General features: G+C 38.5%; 2 protein-coding genes across 8 annotated transcripts in view; both read right to left on the reverse strand.

The window, feature by feature from the left end:
* The window catches only part of Ctnna2 (catenin alpha 2), a 1,209,750-nt gene that overhangs the window by 945,807 nt on the left and 239,989 nt on the right, over positions 1-23,954 (reverse strand). For all 3 annotated transcript variants that reach the window (XM_004660539.2, XM_004660538.3, XM_045151911.1), the window contains one exon: positions 10,334-10,529. In XM_004660539.2, coding sequence (XP_004660596.1) covers positions 10,334-10,529 — 196 coding nt within the window. The remainder of the gene's footprint in view (positions 1-10,333; positions 10,530-23,954) is intronic.
* On the reverse strand, positions 8,200-9,582 carry LOC101597407 (protein LSM14 homolog A-like). 5 transcript variants are annotated; one of them, XM_045151916.1, is made up of 3 exons: positions 9,057-9,582; positions 8,809-8,879; positions 8,200-8,631 (listed from the first exon to the last, which is right to left on the reverse strand). In XM_045151916.1, exons 1-3 carry the CDS (start codon positions 9,580-9,582, stop codon positions 8,200-8,202), a joined length of 1,029 nt encoding a protein of 342 aa, XP_045007851.1. The 5 variants fall into 5 exon arrangements, with proteins under 5 accessions (XP_045007851.1, XP_045007848.1, XP_045007850.1 ...); XM_045151913.1 differs by having other exon boundaries at positions 8,200-9,057; positions 9,172-9,582; XM_045151915.1 differs by having other exon boundaries at positions 8,200-8,879.

Consider the following 23,954-nt stretch of genomic DNA (forward strand, 5'->3'; position numbering starts at 1 on the left):
TTGTGGCGGCTCAGTTCATAATAGCTAAAAGCTGGAATCAACCCAGATGTTCATCATTAGAAGAATGGATAACAAAGATGTGGTATATCTACACAATGGAATTCTATACAACAGTAAGAAAAAACAACACAAAGGAATTTGAGGAAAAATGGTTGAACTTGGAACAGATCATTCTCAGTGAACTTACCTAATCACAGAAAAAAAAAAAAAAAATCGACACATAGTCTCACTCATCTACAACACCTAACCTGAATCTACCCAAGATACCTTACATACCCAGCAAGCACCTCATGGACTAGACAATAGGATGGATGGGGAGGGCAGTGAGGGCATCAAAGGGTGGAAAACAGTAATTTAGACCCAAATGGCAATGGTACCATAAAATTCTACTTCCTAAAAGACAGACCAAATGGCTGAACCTTCACTAGACCCTTACAGGAAACACCTGAACCACAAAACACTGGAGAGAGTAGGATCAAGACTAACCTAAATCTTCTACATCTTCCCTCCCTCCTTCTTCCCCTCTCCCCTCTCTCTCTCCTCTCTAACTGATGTATGTTAGTTATGTTTTTCCTCAATTTCTTAGTGGGCACTGACCTGTAACCCCCACTTCCAGCTTGGGGCTACCATCCACAATGAGCTTTTTTTTTTTTTTTAATTTTTTATTTATTTATTTGAGAGCGACAGACATAGAGAGAAAGACAGATAGAGGGAGAGAGAGAATGGGCGCGCCAGGGCTTCCAGCCTCTGCAAACGAACTCCAGACGCGTGCGCCCCCTTGTGCATCTGGCTAACGTGGGACCTGGAGAACCGAGACTCGAACTGGGGTCCTTAGGCTTCACAGGCAAGCGCTTAACCGCTAAGCCATCTCTCCAGAACCCACAATGAGCTTTTGATCAGAGAAACCTACAAGGTTTCCCAAAACAATGACAGACTTCTGTCAGAGTACTTGATGACCCACCAAAGGCCAGTGGTAAGACCCTATTGCTGAAGACTCCATACACAGCTGACACATAAAATGGAATGGCATGGCTGGAAGCCAGGAGAGAGTCAGTCCCCAGACAGTCAGCGTGTTTAGTGCCAGAAGGTGCTACATGGGTGACTGGGGGAAATGACCAATATCTGTCCAAGCAACCCATGGTCTAACCTAAGTAAGTGTTATCTCAATTTTCCGGGTGCTAACTTACTCTCCGTTGGAGAATCTGCTTCTCTTTTTCAGATAGATGCAGATCCTAAAGAGAGAGCTGCCCCAACATACCTCAAAAGGGACCGAACTGAAACTAAAGACAATTGGTGAAACAAGCAAGGGTGATGTTTTCCTGTGAACTGGATACCAGCACAAAGGGGAAGGAGATCAACACAGAGAAAAATCAACTCCTACCAAATCAGAGAGCCAGAGCCTCAGAGGCCCCCAACACCTCATCACTGAAGCAGACCGAAAATGAACCCAACATGGCTCAGGGAAATCTTGCGGAAGAGGGGGTGGGAAGAATGTGTGAGTCACATGTTGTGTCATGATTTTTAGAGACATTTATCATACCAATAACTGTGGGCTAACTCCACATTGCATGACCCATTTACATCAACAAGGAGGGTCCAATGGGAGGGGGTAGATCATAGATGAGCCTAAACAATGGTACCAAACTGCCTGTATTTGCTGAAAAGAAAACTAATAAATTAAATTAAAAAAAATCCATGTGACTTCCTTGAGTAAAAACAATTCACTAGGAAAGCACAACAACTGTCTATATTTGAAAAATGGAAAAATTGACTCTGAATGTTTTAAACTAAGTTGCCTTTAATCATTTAGTTATTTGCCAAAGATAATAATTTATAATTTTTACTAAGATTCCAAGCCTGTGCTGAATTCCCAAGAAACTCTCCTTTCTCACAATAGCCACTGTGTGCTATAGTATGACACTAGGTGCTATAAGACCAGAAAGGAATAACTAGCCATCATTGTCCCTATTCTGGTGAAGCTCAAATTTAAATTAGGAAGATAATCTATACTTACTCCAATACTTAATTTTAAATAAAATAAAGGGACAGAGGGGTAGACAGGCAGACAGAAAAACAAACACATACATCTCACATTCATTCAAATGTAAAGCATCAGAGTCCCAGGTTTTGAACAATGATATCAATTTTAACAATATTTTTTCCATGTATATTATTTTTTAATTAATTAGTTTATTTATTTACAAGGAGAGAGAGAATGAATACGGATGTACCAGTGCCTCTAGCCACTGCAAATGAACTCTAGATGTACAGACCACTTTGTCCATCCAACTTATTGTGGGTACTAGGAAAAAGAACCCGGGTCTTTGGGCTTTGAAGGCAAGTACCTTAACTGCTGAGCCATCTCTCCTGCCCATGCCATGTATTTTCATAAGGCATTATAAAAAGCTTTCTCAAAAACATCTGTATACACTGTAATATGAAAACACACAAAAATTATTCATTAGAACATTCCAGGGAAAAATTATCATGATAATGCTTATGGTGATAATGCATACTGAGCACATTTTAAAATCTGTCATGCAGCCTATGTTTAAAAGAGATGATGTGGAATCCATCCTTGATACTGAAAACTTAAAACAGGGTTAGTCATGAGCCCTAGGAGTGTAACATCTGCTGATGTCTGGATAAATGTATATACAATGCTTATCAAACTGCCCAGTAAGCACTTCTCATAATATTCATACTCTTATATTAATGCTACTCTCACTTTGGGTAGAGAATCTTCATGTTTCAGATGACAGTGACCTTGGGACAACTCAGAAGGTATCATGGCGCTGGAAAGAAGTGACTGGAGTACTGAGTAACATCTCGATCACACCTTCCAAAGCTCAGGGTCTAACGTGGAAGAGGTGGCTGAAAGAATGTAAGAGCCAAAGGGTGGGTAGGACTCCATACAACATGCTCCCTCCAGACATAAAATGACCTGGATACCCATGACCTCATAATGCTTGACAATACCTGCACAAGACCATCATAAGAGGAGGAAAAGATCATGACCCTAAAATAAAAGACAGACTGATTGAGATGGGGAGAGGATATGATGGAGAATGGAATTTCAAAGGGAAAAGGGGGGGAAGAGAGGTTATTACCATTGGATATTCTTTATAATCATGGAAAACCTTAATAAAAATTGAGAAAAAAAGAGATGATGTATTTTTGGTGATAAAGAACCTTAAACAACACTAATTTTAACTGTATTAAGATACAGTAATGACACAGATAAATAGATAATTTCATGTATTACTTTGTCATATTAAGTATTTATAAGCACAAGAGTCCTGAAGATTCAAAAGAACAAAATTAAATGGTTTTGTATTAGAAATCTGAAAGTGAATTAATAAAAGTTCTTATATTTATTCATGTGATAATAAAAATAATAATGCATATGAATATTTTATTGAAAAATACACAAACAAGGCTAGGAGTGAAGCTCATGGTTAATACACTTACCTAATATGAGTAAAGTCTGGGAATCAATACTCAGCAATGTAGGGGGGGAGAGATAAGAGAGGAAGAGAGTGAGGAGTAGTTACTATTAATAGGCCATGTTGAAATGATGAAGACAAGTTAAAAGAATCTATTTCTTCCAAACATTAATGTCTGCATAATTTCTAAATAACATCTTCCACATTAGCAAGTAAATTTATGTGATATAAGGAAAGACACAGAACTTTCAATAGTTCAGAATTCCTGCCATACTCCACATGGTATACTTGGAAGAATTCTTCAGTCTCTCTCTCCACTCTCTTCCACTCCCTCTTCCTCTCCCTCTCCCTCTCCCTCTCCCTCTCTCTCTCTTTGAATATTACCTCACGTTCAAACTTGTAAATGAAATCTGCATAATGGGCAAATAAGAAAAATGACAAGCCAGAAAAGCTAAAGAGATCATAAAATATTAACAAAGGATAGAAAGGAGATAAGAGATTCTGCAGACAAATTACTGGAAGCAGAGATAGAGAACTTTGATTCTGGAGAAACACAGCTCTAACACATGATAAACATTTGAATTGTTAGTAAAACATCTGAGAGCAAGAGGAACAAAGAAAGAAATCTGAAAAAGAATTCCAGCAGTTTAATTTGTATTACAAATGCTATAATAATTTATTTGCATTAGACTATATCTATCATTAAAGGGACATAGGACAGTTAAGTTTTCTACCTGTTATTCTTGAGCATCATTTCTGAGACAGGAAATGAATGATATTGAAGAAGCTTAAGACATCCTCCAGAAGAACAACCACTGCAAGCTACAGTGGTTTGAAAGTGGATGTATGTCCCCCATGCCTTGAGGACTTTTGGTTAAGCTTACTATTTAAGTCTACAGCAGCCTGCTGAAGGAGGTGTTATTGGGGGAGATCTTTTAGTCCAGCCCTAAGGTGTGTTCAGAGCCAGTTTGAAGCTCTCTTTTGTGTTTGCTGGCTGTTAGTGGTATCTCTCTGCTATGAATCTCTGGAAATCAGCCAGCTTCTTCCACCACTGATGCTGCTTCCCCTGGATTCTGTGAGGCTGAGAGAAATCCCATCCTCCCATAAGCTGTTTCTGGTCAGATGTTTGTCATAGCAATGAAAAGTAATGACAATATAAGTTGTTTATAATTAGCAGTTTTTATTCTAATACCCTTAGGGAAGTTTGGCCAACTAGTTATTCAACAAGAGCCACAAACACAATTTCATATAAGCTTTAAGAATACTAAAGCAAAAATTTTAGAGGAAAAAATAGGAACAATCTAAGAGGTTGTTGATGAAACCAAGTAGGGAAATTTATCAGCAAAGAGAGATGCCTGAAGGCAAAGACTGAGACAAGTGAAAAGCCTCTCTACTAAAGATATATTTAGTACATGGAGAAAACTGATGATATCACAAGAGTATCCATTTGTGAAAATGAGCAAATTGTAATTAAAAACTATTTTTATTTATTTGAGAGAGAGAAAAAATATAAGGATCTTAGGGCCTCCTGCCTTTGCAAATGAACTCCAGATACATGTGCCTCCTTGTGTCCCCAGCTTTAAATGGGTACTGGGGAATTGAACCTGAGCCATCAGGATTTGAAAGCAAGCACTTTTCACCATCTCTCCAATCCCCAATTATAAATGTGCACACTATTATTACAAGTTAGAAAGCAACAGAGCAATTATCCAGGACACTGATGCATGCAAACTAATAGTGATCTTCATCTCATAAGAAATACCAATTTTTGTAAAGTGTTTGAAAATGTAGAGGTGTTGGCAGACCACACACACACACACACACACATATGTGCACATGCACATACATACACAGGCAAATGCATAATGGGAAAATAGGAAAAAATGACTTAAGCCAGAATAACTTTGATGAAATAAGTTATACTCCAAGGTAGGGTCATATAAGTGAAGTTAACTTAGAGGAAAGATGAAGATGAGAATAAAATGCCAGAAGGAAGAATAGTCAATTTTCTTATAGAAGGATGATTAATAATTCTATGTATTAAATAGCCACTTGTGAACTCAGAAAATGGTAGGCATTTTCAGCAATCATTTAAATACTTTAAGTGCTAAGCATGGTAAATCAGTGCTCAACAAATATATATAGTATGATCTAATTTATATTAATTTATTATAAATTATATCTTCTATCAGTTTTGTAATAAATTATAAACTATTAATTTATAGTAGTTAAAATATTATAAATCATGAATTTACAATGTGGCTTTGTAGAAAGTCACTAAATGAATGTTTAATTGCCATTTGAAAATTAACATACAAAAATGAAGTTCTATGAAAAATACAAGAGAAATGTCAGACAGAATGTCCTTGAGAAGGTGCTCTTTGAGCTGAGATATACAGAGTGGGGCACCTTTAACTGTCTCTAAAAGCCCTGAGGAAGGCAATAAACAAAAGCAGGAATAACCACAAAAATCAGTGATTTTGGATTCATGAGGCAAGAAATGGCCCATGAAACAACATATAGTTAAAGTTTACAGTGCCTTATAATACAGTACGTTGGAATGGAAAATGAAATAAAAAGAACAGTAAGAATTCAGCTACTTGTAGAAATAAATATGTGTTGCATGCACTGAAATAAATCAGAAGATTTCTGTTTTGTTTCATAGTCTTAGAACTTTCAACTACAAAGGCTTTATAGGGTTATATCAAAATTTAAAAAAAAGAAAAAGAGTATGTCCATCATAGAATGCAACAGAATGTGAAGACAACCTATGGAATGGATACAATGTTTGCAAATCAATATCAGAAGAACTATTTATGTATAAAAAATTTCTATAACTCAGCAACAGGAATGATGAGTAATAATAATGAGAGGGCCTATACATATTAATATCTCTCTCTCTCAAAAAACAAACAAACAAAAAAGGCTATCCCATTTATCTGGAGCTAACTTCACTCTCCATTGGAGAATTTGCTTCTCTTTTTCAGATGGATACAGATTCTAAGGACAGAACCAGCCCATCACACCTCAAAAGGGCCCCTATTGAAACTAAGGGTAATTGGAGAAATGAGCAAGTGTGCTTCTTCCTTGGTGAACCTGGTACCAACACAAGGGTGAAAGAGATAGACACAGAGAATACTCAACTCCCACCAAACCAGACATCCAGAGACACAGACACTCCTAAGACCTCATCACTGAAGCAGACCTAAGATGAAACCAACATGGCTCAGGGAAATTTGCAGAAGAGGGGGCAGAAGAATGTCAGAGCCACATGTTGGGTCATTATACACAGAGACATTGCCTCTTACCCATAACTGATGACTACCCCACAATGCACGACCCATATTCCTCAGTGAGGAGGGCCACTGTGGAGGAGAGAGGATAGGGAGGAGGCTAACAATGGTACCAACATGACTGTATACATTGTATATATAACTAATAAAAATATGAAAGGTGCCATAAAATGTTTATTCATTTGTGTATAATAAAATAGTAACATTATTCACAATAGCAAACATATAGAAGTCATTGAAAGATACACGGATAGGTGAATGGCTAAACATATGACCATTATTCAGCCACAAAATAGAAGGAAACTGATATATATTTCAGCATTTATTGACTTTGAAAATGTTATTCCAAGAAATATAAGCCAGTCATAAAAAGGACTCTACTGTAGGAACCCATTTCTATGAAATGTTCAGAGATGTAAAGCTCACAGAAAAAGAAAGAGTGATTTCTAGATTTCTAGTGATTTGGGGAAAAGCTATGGGTGGTTGAATAATACATCTGGAGTTTCATTTTTGCAAATTGTAAAAGTACTAGAGATTTATTTCCCAGTGACATGCATATACTTACCATGAATGGACTGTATATAAACTTAAAAATATTTCAGATGGCAAGTTTATGTTATGTGTGTTTTCTTGCAAGTAAAAACTTTTTAAATGTTAACTAAATACTATGCTCATTAATTAGCTAGATAACCAGAGGTGTGAGGAAAGCTGTGGCATTAAAAGGTAAATTTAAGAATGATACAGAACATTTTTGTTGTCTTTAAAATGTTTATTCTTTAGAAAATTAGTTGCTTTTTATACAGCTATACAAGTTTGTTTGGCAATGGGATATAATGGAATTTCACAACTATAGAAAAAGTTACCTTTGCTTATAAATAGTATGTACCTGTTGAATGACAAAATTCTCTACCATCCTCCACCCTAATTATTTGATGAAGTCAGCTACCTCCTATTATAAGATTTCCACGTAGAAAGAGAGAGATACATACACACGCGCACGCGCGCGCACACACACACACACACACACACACACACACCCATCTGTGGCTCACACATTATCCCCAGCCGATCTTCAGGCAACCTCCAGTGACTGCCAAGTACAATTTAGTGATGAAAAAAAAATCCTTAGAAGTCCTGTTGAAGTACAGCTCAAGTGTAACTATATATAATAAATTACTTAACCTTTTGCTATTGCAAATATAATCAGTGCTCATTTTTTAAGATGAGCCCCCCCCTCCAAAAAATAGCTCCATTTTATCTTTGAAATTAAGCAAAAAAACGAAAACCAGTACTCGTGACAAAAACAAAGCAAAGTCAATCTTCATTCTTCACAAAGACTCAATCAATTTCCAGGACTAGGAAGAGCTAGAACTTCACTTCCTTTCAAAGCCTGTTTATAAAGACTAGGCAGCAACTTTGTTGCCTTTCTTACAGAAAGCAGTATGACAAGACCAGACCTTTTAGGGTCCAAAAGCTGTGGTTTTCCTGTATTCAAAATCTGTAAACACCCTGCCCCCACGGCCTCCCCTGAATCCACCACGAAATCCTCGAGGGGCAGCGAAGGTCCCTCCCCGGGCACCACGCCCTCTGCCATCACGGAAACCAAGACCTCCTCTGCCTCTGTAACTGCCACGGCCACGGTTTGGACGAAGTGGGATTCCAAACGTTTCAGCATTTAACCTTCTTTCTTCAGCCCAGGTTGGTCTCCTTTCTCTGCTATCATCACAAGAAATATTATCAAAGAAGGATTTAGTCTTATCATAATAACAATTAGGTCCAAGTGGATCTTCCTCATCAGCATTTCCTTCACTGTTTTGCATATCAACTCCTGAGCCTCCTTTATCTTCATAATTTACAGGCTTCTCTTGTCTGTCAAATTTATCTTCTTTTAACTTAAGTTTATTATGAAACTCTCTGTCAATCTCCTCCTTGTTAAATTGTGCATTTGCAGTTTCAAAGTCGAAGTCTTTCTCTAATTTCATTGGACCATCTCTACGAATACCAAATCTTCCCCTGCCTCCTTGATGACCCCCGCGTCCTCTCCTTGGAGCTGAAGGAGCACCAGGAACTATTTGTTTCTTGCTGTCATTTCTGAGATGATCATTCATGTTTTCTGGCCTTGAGACTTTGTATGCTTCAACTCGCCTGTGCTCTTGGCTCTCTATTGCTTTCTGGGTGGTCGACAGCGAAGGCCTGGTGGACACAGGGCTCCATCTCCCAACAGGCGCTGGAGCAGGTAAGAGGGACGAGGCAGTCTGCACTGCTCCTTGCCTGGTTGGGCTTTTTCTCAAATGGTCTAACTGAGGGCTTGATCGACCCTGAGATAACTGCATTTTTGTAGGTCTGGCATCCTGTGTAAAGACAGAACCCACTGTATTACCTTGGCACATGGCCCCACTGTTTGATGTTTCTGCTCCCAAGGAGCTTCCAGCAGCACCGACAGCTCCAAACTGATGCTCGGGCGACGAGCTTGGACTGAACTGACTGTACGTTGGCATCCTGCCCACAGGTCCACAGGAGCTCACTGACCAGACCGAGGATGATGACCCCAGTGAAGACTGGACTATAGCTGGGTCCTGAGGCATAGAACATTGTGGTTTGGGGGGCTCACAAACTGTGAGGTCTTTAATGTCACTCCCGCGGAAGATGATGTACTCAAAAACTTCATCTCGCGCTGGTATCGGACGATCTGTTGGTCTGTCCTCTGTACCGAAGTATCGAACTTTGGCCAGGGCTATGGTGGTGTTCTTGCTGTCGATGGTATAGAGGATACCCTCATAGCGGATCTCTGCCTTGGAGATGAGGCTGATCTTGCTGCCCAGGTAAGGGGTGCCCCAGCTCATGGTGCCCACCACTCAGGGCCGCGCCACCCAGAGGCAGGCCGATCCCCCTGCGCTCTCTGGTCTGCGCATGCTCACCTACAGCAGCCGCCTCAGACCCAAAATGGCCGCGGGGCAGTGCTTGGCCGATACTGGGAGAGAGACTGGCTTACCCCTCAGCGCTCGCCAGCTCTGTCTGCGCATGCTCTCCCCATCAGGGCGTGCTCGCTCCGTCAGCGCGTGCTCGCCCCGTCAGCGCGTGCTCGCCCCGTCAGCGCGTGCTCGCCCCGTCAGCGCGTGCTCGCCCCGTCAGCGCGTGCTCGCTCCATGAGTGTCTAGAGCAGCCGCTGTAGATGCAGCATGGCTGCCACACAGGCTCTGCTTACCCTCCCCAACCTCCTGCTCCATGGTGGCAGCCCAGAAAAATTTTACACGGCTTTACATTTTTCTCACCTGTTCCCCTACAATCTTGAATATTCAGTGATGCTGTACATATGAAGTCTTCCTGCTCAATCATCTCTAATGTATGAGTCTGACACAGGAATGTGCTCTCAGCTGAAAAAGGTTTAAGTAAGAGACAGAGTTTTTTGCAAAGGTATTGTTTGCAAAGCCACACAATCTCTCCTTGTGCAACCGATTTAGCCAACTCTATAAACAAGTGCAGACACAGGGAAAGAAGCACACCTTTGTAATGCGCGTGTACCCGTGATTCTGAGGAACATTCCCTCATCCCCACAACAATGCATATTCCCCCTGGCAGCACTGTTCTGCCTACCTTGTTTCCTCACATCCTCAACAGCCGCCACCAACTCCTCCTTGAGATCTTGGCTCTCCTTGGCGATCTGCTCACCCTTTTCCAGGAAGTTCTGAGTGGCTTGCTCCACCGAAGCTGCCAGGACATGCGCTTTCTTTGACCTCCCTTTCTTTTTGCCAGATGGACCTTTGTTGCTTGTGTTCACAAGAGTCGTCACCTTCAACATAAAAGAAAAACAGTGAAACTATTCTATAAGAGTATCCAGAAATAGGCTATCAATTCATAATTTCTAACCATCCAATTTTATTAAAATATGGGATTTAATTATTAAATCATGAATGCACATCAAAGATCCTCATCACTTAGCCTCAGGAGCAGCAATATGCACATTATATGAATTAGTGTACAGACAGCCATGAGTTGTTTCAAGTAAAAATACAATCATAATTTAAAAGGTACACAAAGCATACTGACCATTAGCCCTAACATGCAGCTGACACAAAGTTCTAATTCCATAAAATTATGATTATAGTGTTCATTGGAGGAACCAGGTCAGGTAGGCAAGAATGGCAAAACAAAACCCTCCAAGCAGAACACCAACCTAAAGATGCAATCAGCAGACCTGAGCCCTGGAAGACAGGCTAGTGGTACAAATGCAAGACATAAACGGTCAGAGGTCAATGTTGATTGCTTATATGTTATTTTCCTTGTAATGATATTTGATACTTGTGACATCATTTTACAAAAACAGAACAATAAGTTTGATGTAAATATTAAATGATTTGGAATGCTGTTTAGTTAACCAGCTAATGTTTTAATAACGAAAATATTTGCAATCGGGCTGGAGAGATGGCTTAGCGGTTAATGCTTGCCTGGAAAGCCTTAGGACCCCGGTTCCATGCTCGATTCCCCAGGACCCACGTTAGCCAGATGCATAAGAGGGCGCACACATCTGGAGTTCATTTGCAGTGGCTGGAGGCCCTGGCGTGCTCATTCTCTCTCTCTCTCTCATCTGCCTGTTTCTCTCTCTGTCTGTTGCTCTCAAAAAAATAAATAAAAATGACCAAAAGAAATTAAAAAAAAATTGCAATCATTATCACTCCATTTGTACACATCATAATTTGAACACATCTTAACTATCACTATTAGCACCATACTTGGAGCTATGCAATTTTCTAACACAGCTTTTATAAATGCTTTTAAAACTTTTTATTTGCAAGGAAAGAGAGAGAGAGAGAGAGAGAGAGAGAGAGAGAGATTGAGAATGGACATGCCAGGGCCTATGGCCACTGCAAATGAATTCCAGACGCATGTGCCCCTTGTCCATCTGGCTTACGTGGTTCCTGGGCAATCGAACCTAGGTCCTTTGGCTTTGCAGGTAGACATCTTAAATGCTAAGCCATTACTCCAGCCCATCTAACACAGATTTTGATGTCTACCAAACAGCTTGCCAACTCCTACAGATTTCTTAGCCCATATTTTAATTTGTGAGAAGTGCAGAGGAAAGTAAATGCAGATGTTCAATATTCTGTTCAATAAAATTTGCTATTCTTATTGACTGTTGAATAATTTTTTATCAGTTTTCTTAGAATGTGGATTTTGTGATCTGTTTTTGTTGGCATTTATCTTTAACAGATAAGAAGGTTTTCTTGTAGGTTATCAAGACAGCCAATTCACCACAAAGTTCCAAATGGTGAATTCTGAGGGTTACTGTAAATTGCAGTACAAGCAAAGCCACTGGGCAGCTTCACAAAATATCTCTCAGATTTCAGGGCCACAGATGACACAAAATAAAGTACTGAAATAATTTATTCCAAAATGGTGAAAACAGGTAGACCAGTACTTCAGAAGTAGTTAATTGATAACTAGCAGCTATTATATTCATAAATGGTTAACAGATTATTCAGAGGTAGCATATTAAGCTCCTTTTGATTGCAAATTAATTAGATACAGTGAATTATAAAAAGATAGGATACTTAAGCATGAGCTCTAGTAAGAAAAACAGAGAAAGCTGAAATCATTAAAAGTAAGAATGTCAAATTATGGTGGTTTAGCTTTAAAATGTGCATGCAGTAAGGAACACATTCTAGTCATTTCAATTCAATCCATAATGAGGCAACTTTAGAAAAAAAAGAGAGAACTTGTCAAGGACAGTTTATCTGAGGTGCAAAAATGTGTTCCTTACTGAGGCAATAGCCTAATATATTAACATGCTCCTCTCCCAGCAACCTCACTGCTCCAGAATAGCCCATGCCTATTAACAACACAGATGTTTGCTCCCTACATAAGGACAGCAACTTGGATAAACACTTTTCATAAGAGGAAAGTGTTCTCTGTTTTCACTTATATGTAATGTATTCTCATTTTACAAATAAATCTCAGAAGTTTTATGATTTTTTTAAGTTAGAATATAAAAGTAAAGTGGAGAGTGAACTATTAATCTCAGAAACAATTTGAATAAGTGGGAGCTGAGATAGTGAGGCTACTAAAATAGTTATGTGATGACATCATGGCATCATTTTCTGCAGAGACAAACAAATTTCAACTCTTTTATCATCTCATGGTCCATTGCTATATTAGCCTAATTTACATAAAATTCACAATAACAATCCAAGACTAAGTTCAGATATGGGAAAGAAAATAAAAACCAAACAATATCTGGAAGCTCCGAAGTGCCAAAAATGTGGTTACTTCTAAAATAAGTAAATCAACTTAGTGCTTAGTAGACTCTCACACTGATTCACTGGTGACTACAAAGGGAACAATGGTAGAAAGCAGTGCCTCTCCAGAAAGGTTTGTGTCTTCCTCAATTAAGAATAATGAAATGGCAAACACACACCTAAGAAAATGTTCATCATCCCTAATCATCAGAGAAATGCAAATTAAAACAACTATGAGATTCCACCTTACCCCAATAAGGATAGCCAACATCAAAAGGTCAAATGAAAATAAATGCTGGCGAGGATGTGGAGAAGCAGGGACACTCATTCACTGTTGGTGGGAATGCAGGATGGTACAACCACTTTGGAAAGCAATATGGAGACTCCTGAAAAAGCTGACTATAGAAATACCAACAGACCCAGTTATACCATTACTGGGCATGTACCCTAAAACCTTCAAACCAAAAGCCAGAGAGATTTGCTCAACCATGTTTGTAGCAGCTCAATTCGTAATAGCTAAAAGCTGGAATCAACCCAGATGTCCATCATTAGAAGAATGGATAACAAAGATGTGGTATATCTACACAATGGAATTCTACACAGCAGTAAGAAAAAACGACATAAAGAAATTTGAGGAAAAATGGTTGAACCTGGAACAGATCATTCTCAGCGAACTTACCCAATCACAGAAAAAAAATCGACACATAGTCTCACTCATCTGCAACACCTAACCTGAATTTGCCCAAGATGCCTTACATACCCAGCAAGTACCTCATGGACTAGACAATAAGATGGATGGGTGGGCGGGGAGGGAATCAAAGGGTGGAAAATAGTAATCCGGACACAAATGGCAATGGTACCATAAAATTCTACTTCCTAAAAGACAGACCAAATGACTGAACCTTCACTAGTCCCTTACAGGAAACACCTGAACCACAAGACACTGGAGAGGGTAGGATCAAGACTGACCTAAATCTCCTACATCTTCTTTCCCTCCCTCTCCCCTCTATCTCTCTCCTCTCTAACTCTTGTATATTAGTTATCTTTTTCCTCAATTTCTTAGTGGACACTGACCTGTAACCCCCACTTCCAGCTTGGGCCTACAATCCACAATGAGCTTTTGATCAGAGAAACCTACAAGGTTTCCCAAAACAATGACAGACTTCTGTCAGAGTACTTGATGACCCACCAAAGGCCAGTGGTAAGACCCTATTGCTGAAGACTCCATACGCAGCTGACACGTAAAATGGAATGACATGGCTGGAAGCCAGGAGAGAGTCAGTCCCCAGACAGTCAGCGTGTCTAGTGCCAGAAGGCGCTACATAGGCGACTGGGGGAAGTGACCAAGATCTGTCCAAGCAACACATTGTTTAACCTAAGTAGCAACAATTAACCGGATGTGATACCCACACAAGTGCAATAGTGGTACACAGCCATGGTGAGGAATCAATTGCTCTTGATTTGGCTAACTGATCCACTCAGTGGTACTAGACCCTTAGCTGGAGCTGGGAAACAAGTCAGAACCATTCCCAAACACAAGCCCACTCTACAATATCAAGCTACCATCAATCACGGGGTATAAGAGGGCCTACACCTATCAAACTGTCTATCAAAAAAGTAAGTGTTATCTCAATTTTCTGGGTGCTAACTTACTCTCCGTTGGAGAATCTGCTTCTCTTTTCCAGATAGATGCAGATCCTAAGAAGAGAGCTGCCCCAACATACCTCAGAAGGGGCCCAACTGAAACTAAGGACAACTGGCGAAATAAGCAAGGGTGATGTTTTCCTGTGAACTGGATACCAGCACAAAGGGGAAGGAGATCAATGCAGAGAAAAATCAACTCCTACCAAATCAGAGAGCCAGAGCCTCAGAGGCCCCCAACACCTCAGCACTGAAGCAGACCAAAAATGAACCCAACACGGCTCAGGGAAATCTTGCGGAAGAGGGGGCGGAAAGAATGTCAGAGTTACATGTTGGGTCATGATTTTCAGAGACATTTATCATACTAATAACTGGGGGCTAACTCCACAATGCACGACCCATTTTCAATAATAAGGAGGGTCTAATGGGAGGGGGTAGATCACAGATGAGCCTAAATAATGGTACCAAACTGCCTGTATTTACTGAAAAGAAAACTAATAAATTAAATTAAAAAAAAAAAAAAAGAATAATGAAATAACTGTCCTGTGTTGGACTGACCATAAGTCCATGATAAACTCTTACATTTTTAATGCTGATATCAATATGGGAGGTGGAATCTTGCTAGAGGAGGTGTGTTGTTGGTGGTGGGGATGTTATAGTCGTCACCCTCTTGTAAGAGTTTGACTTACTCTCTGTTTTCCACCTCCCATGACAAAGGTGATATGCAGTGTTTGCTCATGCCATGCTGTCCCCTGCTATCACAAAGCTTCACCTTTAGACTATAAGCCAAAATGAATCCTTTCCTCCCATCATCTGTTTTTAGTCTGGTTCTTTATTCCAGCAATGGAAAAGTAACTGCAGCATTTTCTCATCTGAAATAGGTACTGATTTGATGGAGGATAAAAATTTGGTAATCAAAATAAAGAAGAGCTATAAATTATTAGAAAAGCAGACATTGACTTATGCCATTGCTAAAAGAAAATATGGGGCTGGAGAGATGACTTAGCAGTTAAGGCACATGCCTGTGAAACCTAAGGATCCAGGTTCCATTCTCCAGGTAACATGTAAGCCAGATGCACATGGTTTGTTTGCAGTGGCTGGAAGTCCTGGCATGCATATTCTCTCTCTCTTTCCCTCTCCTCTCTCTCTGTGTCTCTGTGTGTGTGTCTCTCTCTCTCTCTTTCTACATTCACACACACACACACGCACGCACGTACACACACACACACACACACACATCTTCCTGTCTCTAATAAATAATTAAAACATTAAAAAAGATAGTTTGAAAGAGTAAGCAATTGGAGCAACTATAAGAGCAAACAAAAAGTAGCTAAATACTTCATAAAAAAACAATAAAAACACAGAAAAATGCAATAATCTGTAAGGTAAATAGAATTAAACAACATATTCACAATAACTATGAGTCAGTATTTCTAGACATAAACATAGCACATGTTGATTTTTGTCCATAGAGAAAATGACAATGTTTTACTGACTAACATAATATTTTTTTCATGATTACTCAACAAACATTATGGTAAACAACTATAAAAATTACAAATGACAAAGGAACAGGTTCTCAGTATTAATATTTCAAAACAAAATTACTCAAATCAAGTTACTTATTCCAAACCTAATTGAAAGTAATGGGCAACAGCTAAAAAAAGAAAGCTTGAATCAATTATATGATGATTGATTTGATTGTTAACTTGATTAAATTCAAAAATGTCTACAGATTTAATGGAGCACATATTTGGATGCATCTGTGATGGTTTTCCAGAAGCAATTACTACCAGAGATCTCTGACCTAACCAAAGGATTAATGCCTTAAGGAAGTCATAACAGGATAGTATCATTAAGAGGATTGTAACTTAGGTGGAGGAAGTACACTCCTGGGCTTTTGAACTTGGGGCTGTATCTTGCCCTGCCTTCTTTCTGAATTTACCTATCTCTCTGCTACCTGGCCACCAAGAAGGAAGGAATAACATCTTAGCCATACCCTCAATAATCATGTAATTCTGCACAGTACATCTGGCCAAACTGCTATGCACTAAACTCTGAAACCATGAGCCAAAACAATTTCTCCCTTCCTTAATTGTTTCTTCAGGTATTTTTGTCAATGAAAAGAAGAGTTTAGAAAACTTAAAATAGAAAGGTGCTAATTTTTCAAATGGTAAACTATATTTAATAATTTTATCACAAATTAAATATTCTATAAAAATTTTCACCCAAATGTTAGAACATCTAAAGTCAAATTTAATCACCATCAAAAAATGATAATGTCCTCTCTCTCATATGTGGATCCTAGTTACAAGTGTTTGGACTTGTATGTGAGTTTGAATAAAACTCAGTAGGTGAGGCCAGTAAGCTAGAGAGGGAATATAAGGGAAGAAATAGAGGAGGGGGACTTAAGGGAATGGTTCTATCTATCTATCTATCTATCATCTATCTATCTATCTATCTATCTATCTATCTATCTATCTATCTATCTATCTATCTATATGTTAGTAGGAGAACAGATTAATGGGGGTGGAAAGGCCTAAGTGAGGTCAGGGGAAGAAACTGAGTAAAAGAAAAGTTGGGGAGTGTGGTGGTTTGATTCAGGTGTCCCCCATAAACTTAGGTGTTCTGAATGCTAGCTCCCCAGCTGATGGAGATTTGGGAATTAATGCCTCCTGGAGGGAGTGTATTGTTGGGGGCGGGCTTATGGGCTTTATAGCCAGTTTCCCCATGCCAGTGTTTGGCACACCCTCCTGTTGCTGTGGTCCATCTTCTGTTGGCCAGGGGGTGATGTCCACCCTCTGCTCATGCCATCGTTTTCCCCTGCCATCGTGGAGCTTCCCCTCGAGCCTGTGAGCCAAATAAACCTCTTTTTCCCAGAAGCTGCTCTTGGTTGGGTGATTTCTACCAGCAATGCGAACCGGACTGCAACAGGGAGGGTTAATCAAAATATAAGAGGGTATGAATAAGTTATATGGAAACCCACCTTTTTCGACAATGGTGCAACCAAAAGCCACAGATTGTTACTAGAAAAATTTCAGTGTCAGGGATGGGATACTTTCCAGTGAGCTGTTGGCCATGGAGGTCCCTGATACCCTCCAAACATTACAGACCATTACTGATACTCTTGGTTTCCCACCAGGAATATACAGTAAAACACTATTGCTGAAGAGTCCATATGCTTGGGCTGCAAGATTACTGAGAAATCCTGCTGGAGCTGAGAAGAAAACCTCCTCCATATAGACCAGTTGACAAGAAGCTTGAAAAAGCTTTGCTGCATGCAGCTCCATAGGAGAGAGTGAATGCACCAATGAAGATAAATAAAAGTGGACACTGCAAACCTTAAGATGGGCCAGCCAGGCCAAATGAGCCAACTGGTGCAATATTAGCATGTCTGTCATGGGGGAAACCAACCACTTTCTAGTTGGACTGAAGGCCCACTCCATGGGCAGGAATACATGCCTGGTACTAAAAACCTATAAAAAGGGAAGTAATGAGCCCCAGGGATGTAACATTTGCTGCTGTTTGCCTAAATGTACATATTATTCTTACCAAACTGCTCATTAAGCATTTGTCCTAATGTTCATATTTGTTGGTCCTTGAAAGGCCTGGAGGCGAGGCCTAGTGGAACTTCCTGAGCCTAGCTAAAGTTTGGTGATCTATCTCTGGCCAGGTATGACTCAGCAGGGTGCCAAACTGCCTCTGGCCTGCTACTTCTGCAAAAAAGAGTTCCCGCGCACATTTAGAACCAATCATTTCAAAAGTTGTGATATGCTATTCGCCCTTAAACCTCATCCTTTCCCAAGATCGCTGCCTTCATTCTCAACATTATATAGGCAACTGCCTGTAACAATAAAGGGAGATCCTGCTTGGACAAGTCTCCCAACTCAGTGTGGTTTTTCTCCGGTGACTAGGAGAGGTTCTGAGTCATCGACATTCACCATATCACTCAGCCCCAGGAAGAGACCAGTGGGACCGGCTCTCCTACAGCCCTACCTGCTGGTGAGCACAGAACATATTCATATATTAAGGTTACCCTCACTTTTGGTTAGAGAAGATTCTCTTTCCAGATGGTGGGGATCTTGGGATGACTCAGAAGGCACCACAGTTCTGAGAAGAAGTGACAGAGGAGTGCTCAGCACTGAAACATCCCTTTCACACTTTCCAAGTCCATTGTGGAAGAAGTAGCAGAAAGAATGTAAGAAGGGTAGGACTCCTTACAATGCACTTTTCCAGACACAAAATGGACTGAATATCCATCACCTCACAATGTCTGACATTACCTACACAAATCCATCATAATAAAAGGAAAAGATGATGACATGAAAAATAAAAGAGAGGCCAATTGCAATGGGGAGGGAATATGATGGAGAGTGGAGTTTTGAAGGAGAATGTGGGTGGGAGATGGAATGCCATGATTTATTATGTAACATTATAGAAGTTGTCAGTTTAAAAGAATAAAATATAAGAAAGGAATGTGATAAGCCAATTGTCATTTCAACTTCATTCTTTGTCTTCAACAGCTTGTTCACTCATTACTAATTATAAACCTAGCCCAAGTGCGGCCTGTGCCTTTTTATGAATTTATACAAAAATATAACATCACCTTATGGAGCACTCTATTTGAACCTATTCTCTAGAACAGGGGATGATGTGCATGCATGTTGTATACACTGGAAAATAAAGAAAATCAGTAAAGCAAAACTAGTTTTAGTTCAAAATTAGGTAATAATATGAGTGTTTTTCAGCTACAGTGATGACTAAATTGCTTTAAAGAATGGTGCTAAAACTTATTGTCAGCCTGTTTTTATCTCCAAAGAAACTTCTCTCCCTTCATTGATGCCCATTTGAGGAAACCCATGCTGTGTAGAATGTCCTTAAAATTAGGAAAACATTCCACTGTATTTACAAATCATCATTTTTTATTTATGAAAGTTAAACAAAATAGAACATATTCAGACTGTTCCAAGGAAGCAGAGGGTGAAATTTGAAGCCAGACTAAACAAAAAGTATTTTCCAATCCACAATAGCTAGTGAAAACATTCAGTTGAATCAAACTATGCATTCCTTTAAAATAATTCTTAAATTGTAGTCTTTGATAGAGAAAAAATATATGGTTCAGTATTTTCCTTCTTCATATAGTTTTCAGAATCAAACATTGCAGGGAGACAATCAGTTGAATGTAGTAAAAAAAAAATCTATTGATTTGTGTGTGTGTGTGTGTGTGTGTGTGTGTGCAACAAAAATTAAAACTGAAGTTAATGATTATATGAGAAATTATCTGAGAGGCACCACCCCCTTCTCATCCTCAGATGGTCACATGTCACATGTTATAAATGGATATCTGGAGGGAAAGGCAAGAGCCATAAATCCAAGTGAATGAATGTACACAATAGTTATTTTTCTTGTCATTGTAACCAAATACCTGACAAGAAATCACTGAAGCAGAGGTATATTTGACTCACAGTTTTTGGAGTTATAGTCCATGATGATGATGAAGGTATGGCAGCAGAAGTTGATACCAAATATAAGTCCTCTCCTCCTCACATCCTTGGCAGAGCAGGAAACAGACACTTGACAGGATGTGAGGACAGAATACAAGCTTCAAGACCACCCACCAGTGACTCAATTCCTTCAGCGAGGCCTCATTTCCAAAGGTTCTACAAGTCCTTAGCTTTGAATGAAGTCTAACAACACATAAGCTTCTGGGATAAGTTTAAATCAAAACCATCACAATTTATGTAAGAAACATATTATCTGATTTACTATCTGCAAAGAAATTGAAGGCTAACATTAACAATAAAAGCATAAGCACACAGGAACACTAAGATAATGCAGATCTGACACTCCTTTGCCTTTACACAAGCTCTTTGCTTCCTAAGGAGTGGGGGACACTACTGTAGTCAGTGCATAGATGTTGAAGTATGGGTTTCTTTGTAATATTTCTAACAGAGGAACTCATTGCAGTTTTCTTGATACATGTTTTAGTGATGGTTAAAGTAAAAGGAAGCATGCAGAAAATGCAGTCATTTCAGTTACATGTTTATATTCTTATGTTTAGTGAGTAGCAAGCTTTTTATTTTCATTTCTGTCTGTGGAGAGAGTTCCTGAGTCCCACTATGCTTACAATATGAGAGTATATTCCATCATATCTTGGATATAATGTAATTCACTGACAAATTTTAATCAATAGAATGTAAGCAATATGATGTGCCCTTCTCAACTTGGACCATTAATATCATCATTAATTCTTTAAGCGTTTCAAATCGCTAATATTTTATTTGAGAGAGAGAAATGGTGTGCCAGGATCTCAGCCATGGAAATCAAACTCTGGACTCTTGTGCCACTTATTGGGCTTGTGCAACCTTGCATTTGCCTCACCTTTCTGGGACTGGCTAAGGTGGGAGTAGAATATGGGTCCTTAGGCTTTACAGGCCAGTGCTTTAACTGCTAAGCCATCTCTCCATCCTGATCATTTCTATTAAACCTTGGAATATGAATATATATATATTACATATATATACATATATATATATAATATATAACATATAATGTATATATATTATATATATTTATTATATATATTTTATATATATTATATATAATATATATATTTATATATATATTATATATATATTATATATATAATATATATTATATGTTATATATATAATAATATATAATATATAATGTATATATATGTATATATAATATATATACATATATATATATATGTATATATATTATACACACACACACATTATACATATATATTAGACGGGGGGGGGAGAGAGAGAGAGAATTGGAACACCAGAGCCTTTAGTCACTGCAAACTAAAACCAGACACATGCTACCATGTGCATCTGGCTTACCTGGGACCTGGAGAATTGAGCCTGGGTTCTTAGGCTTTTCTGGAAAGCATCTTAACCTCTAAGCCATCTGTCCAGCCCTAACTGGATATATTGTTCCCATGAAATTGCTTTTTAAGTATTTATGTTCATGTCCATGGATAATTGGTTCTCTCTCCTTTGGTCTTAGAAGCTTCTTTGTACAGATGGTGATGACTATTGACAAAATTCAAAATTCATCAAAGTGCTTACAGTAAGTGACTCTGGAGTGTTCAAGACTAAATGAGATATATGCATCACCTGCTTCAAGTATGAGAGAAAATTGTGGAAGATGAGGCAAAAAGAATGTAAGATCCAAAGGATGGGGAGGAGTACTGTGGAATGCTATCTTCTGGACATGACATGGATGCTGCATTCACCACCTCATAAACAAGTGTCATTAATTGCAAACATTGGCCTATCTGCATTCACGATGAATGACAGAAGAGTTTAAAAAGCACTCATCCTTCTCTGAGGATTTATTAGCAATTAGTGCTTGCTGGGAGGAGCAGAAGATATTTTATGTACTGGCATGTCTTCTGATAAGTTGCATGTGCTATGGTAAGTAGCCACCTATGAAACTCAGTGGGATACATGCATGCATGCACACACACACTGATTTAAAAATACATCAAATTAGAACGTGGACTAATTGGAGGAAAAAAGAGGTTTAGTAAAAGGGGCACTAGGAGTGAGCAAACAAAGGTAATTGGAAGGGATTATAATAAAAATACATTATAGATTTGTATAAAAAATCACTAAAGTTTGTTAAAATATATTCAATGAATACATATATATATATGTATAGTTATGCTTATAAAATATTGTTTGCTTTTAATATTTTGGTTACTATTTAAACATTTATAATGTTTATATTATAAGGTTTATATATTATAATATTTGATACTGTTTTTACACTTTTCATAAAGCTTTTTGATATTTTTTATTATCAAGTAGTAGGAAAATATTTCCATTGCCCAAATCAGAAGACTTTAGTCAAGCCCTTGTTTGTAAATGTTCTTGAAAACCATCATATTTCCTTCTGAATGCTATAGCAATAATGTGATTGTTGCCTAATGGTGTTTCAAGAAGCAGAATACCTTTTCATATTTTCAGCACAGAGACACTGATGTGAAGCCTATATTTTATCAAGTCAAACTCTAAACTTTTTCTAATACAGTAATTTAACTAATGAATCAAATGTAAAATACAAAATGTAAGACACTAGTTAATGCCAGCTTTCATGTGAACCTTAAATGTTCCTCAGTCACCCACAACTTGGAGTTCAGGTCTTCAGAAAAGATTATTGGTAAGTGATATGTTCCTTTGGAGGAAAGGCATAGTAGAGTATTTGTAAGTAGGAACCTGTCCTTGACAGGGAAAATGAGTCCATAGCTCTTTCCCATCTTCCATATTCTCTCTTACACATACTGGTCATGAGGTAAGCAGATTTGCTCTCCATCACCATATACTGTCTGCAACAGGCCCTGAAGAAAGAGGCCCAACTCAACATGGACTGACACCTCAAAGTTATGAACTGAAATAAATTTTCTTTCTTTACAAGTTGATTAACTCAGATATATAACAGAAATATGATTATTAATATACTTAGACAACTATCACATCGGTATACATATTGCTGAATAATTCCACAAATTAGTGTGTTCGTTTGAATTGGTGTGACCCATAAACTCATGTCTTAGGTCCAATCTTCATCTATATCATGTTAAACAAGATTTTCCACATATTAGACCCTCAATAAACAAACCTCAAAAAGCCAGCCATGCATCTCTTTTGTTTCTATTTCTGTTCACCACAAAACATCTAAGATTGTCCATTTCCTTTGTACTAAAATGAAAAACACATCCCAAGGCATAACTGGGCACACACTCCAGAGGATATGTCACTCACAAGTTAGTACTTCCTTGTCATGCACATCTGGGCTTTGGAAATTATCTTTTAATCTGAGAACTGAGCACAGTAAAACATATTAGTCAATTTGAAGGTTGAGAAAAGTTTATTTAGGAAGGAATGAACCACCTTCTCAAAACTGAAAATGGAAACTAAAAGCAAGCATTTTACAGATAGATGACACTGCTAAGGTGCATGTCTAAATTGTCAGCCAAATGGTCCTTGCCAGACAGGTGACTCAGCTTTATTCTCATCAACCTATTTAATCCCATCATTTATTAAACCAGTTTTTACTCCTAGTTAGAATACCGGAAAGTGGTAACATTCAAAAGTAGCATATTTTAAAACAAAGAAACCTTGCAATACCTCAAGAAAACAAAACAACATAAATTTTATAGTATATCATGCTGATATTAAGTTAACAATAAAATATAAGGCAGTAAACATTATAGGATATTCAAAAACATTGAAAAATATTGATTTTTTTAAAGTTTCTACCAAATATCTCAATTTGAAATAAATTCTCTAGTAGGAAAGTATGGA

Source organism: Jaculus jaculus, chromosome 6, assembly GCF_020740685.1.
Source record: "Jaculus jaculus isolate mJacJac1 chromosome 6, mJacJac1.mat.Y.cur, whole genome shotgun sequence".
NCBI classification, from domain to species: domain Eukaryota; kingdom Metazoa; phylum Chordata; class Mammalia; order Rodentia; family Dipodidae; genus Jaculus; species Jaculus jaculus.

Bases quoted from the DNA above. Each gene is read 5' to 3' on its own strand.
- LOC101597407 (XM_045151912.1), bottom strand. From the start codon at position 9,582: ATGAGCTGGGGCACCCCTTACCTGGGCAGCAAGATCAGCCTCATCTCC.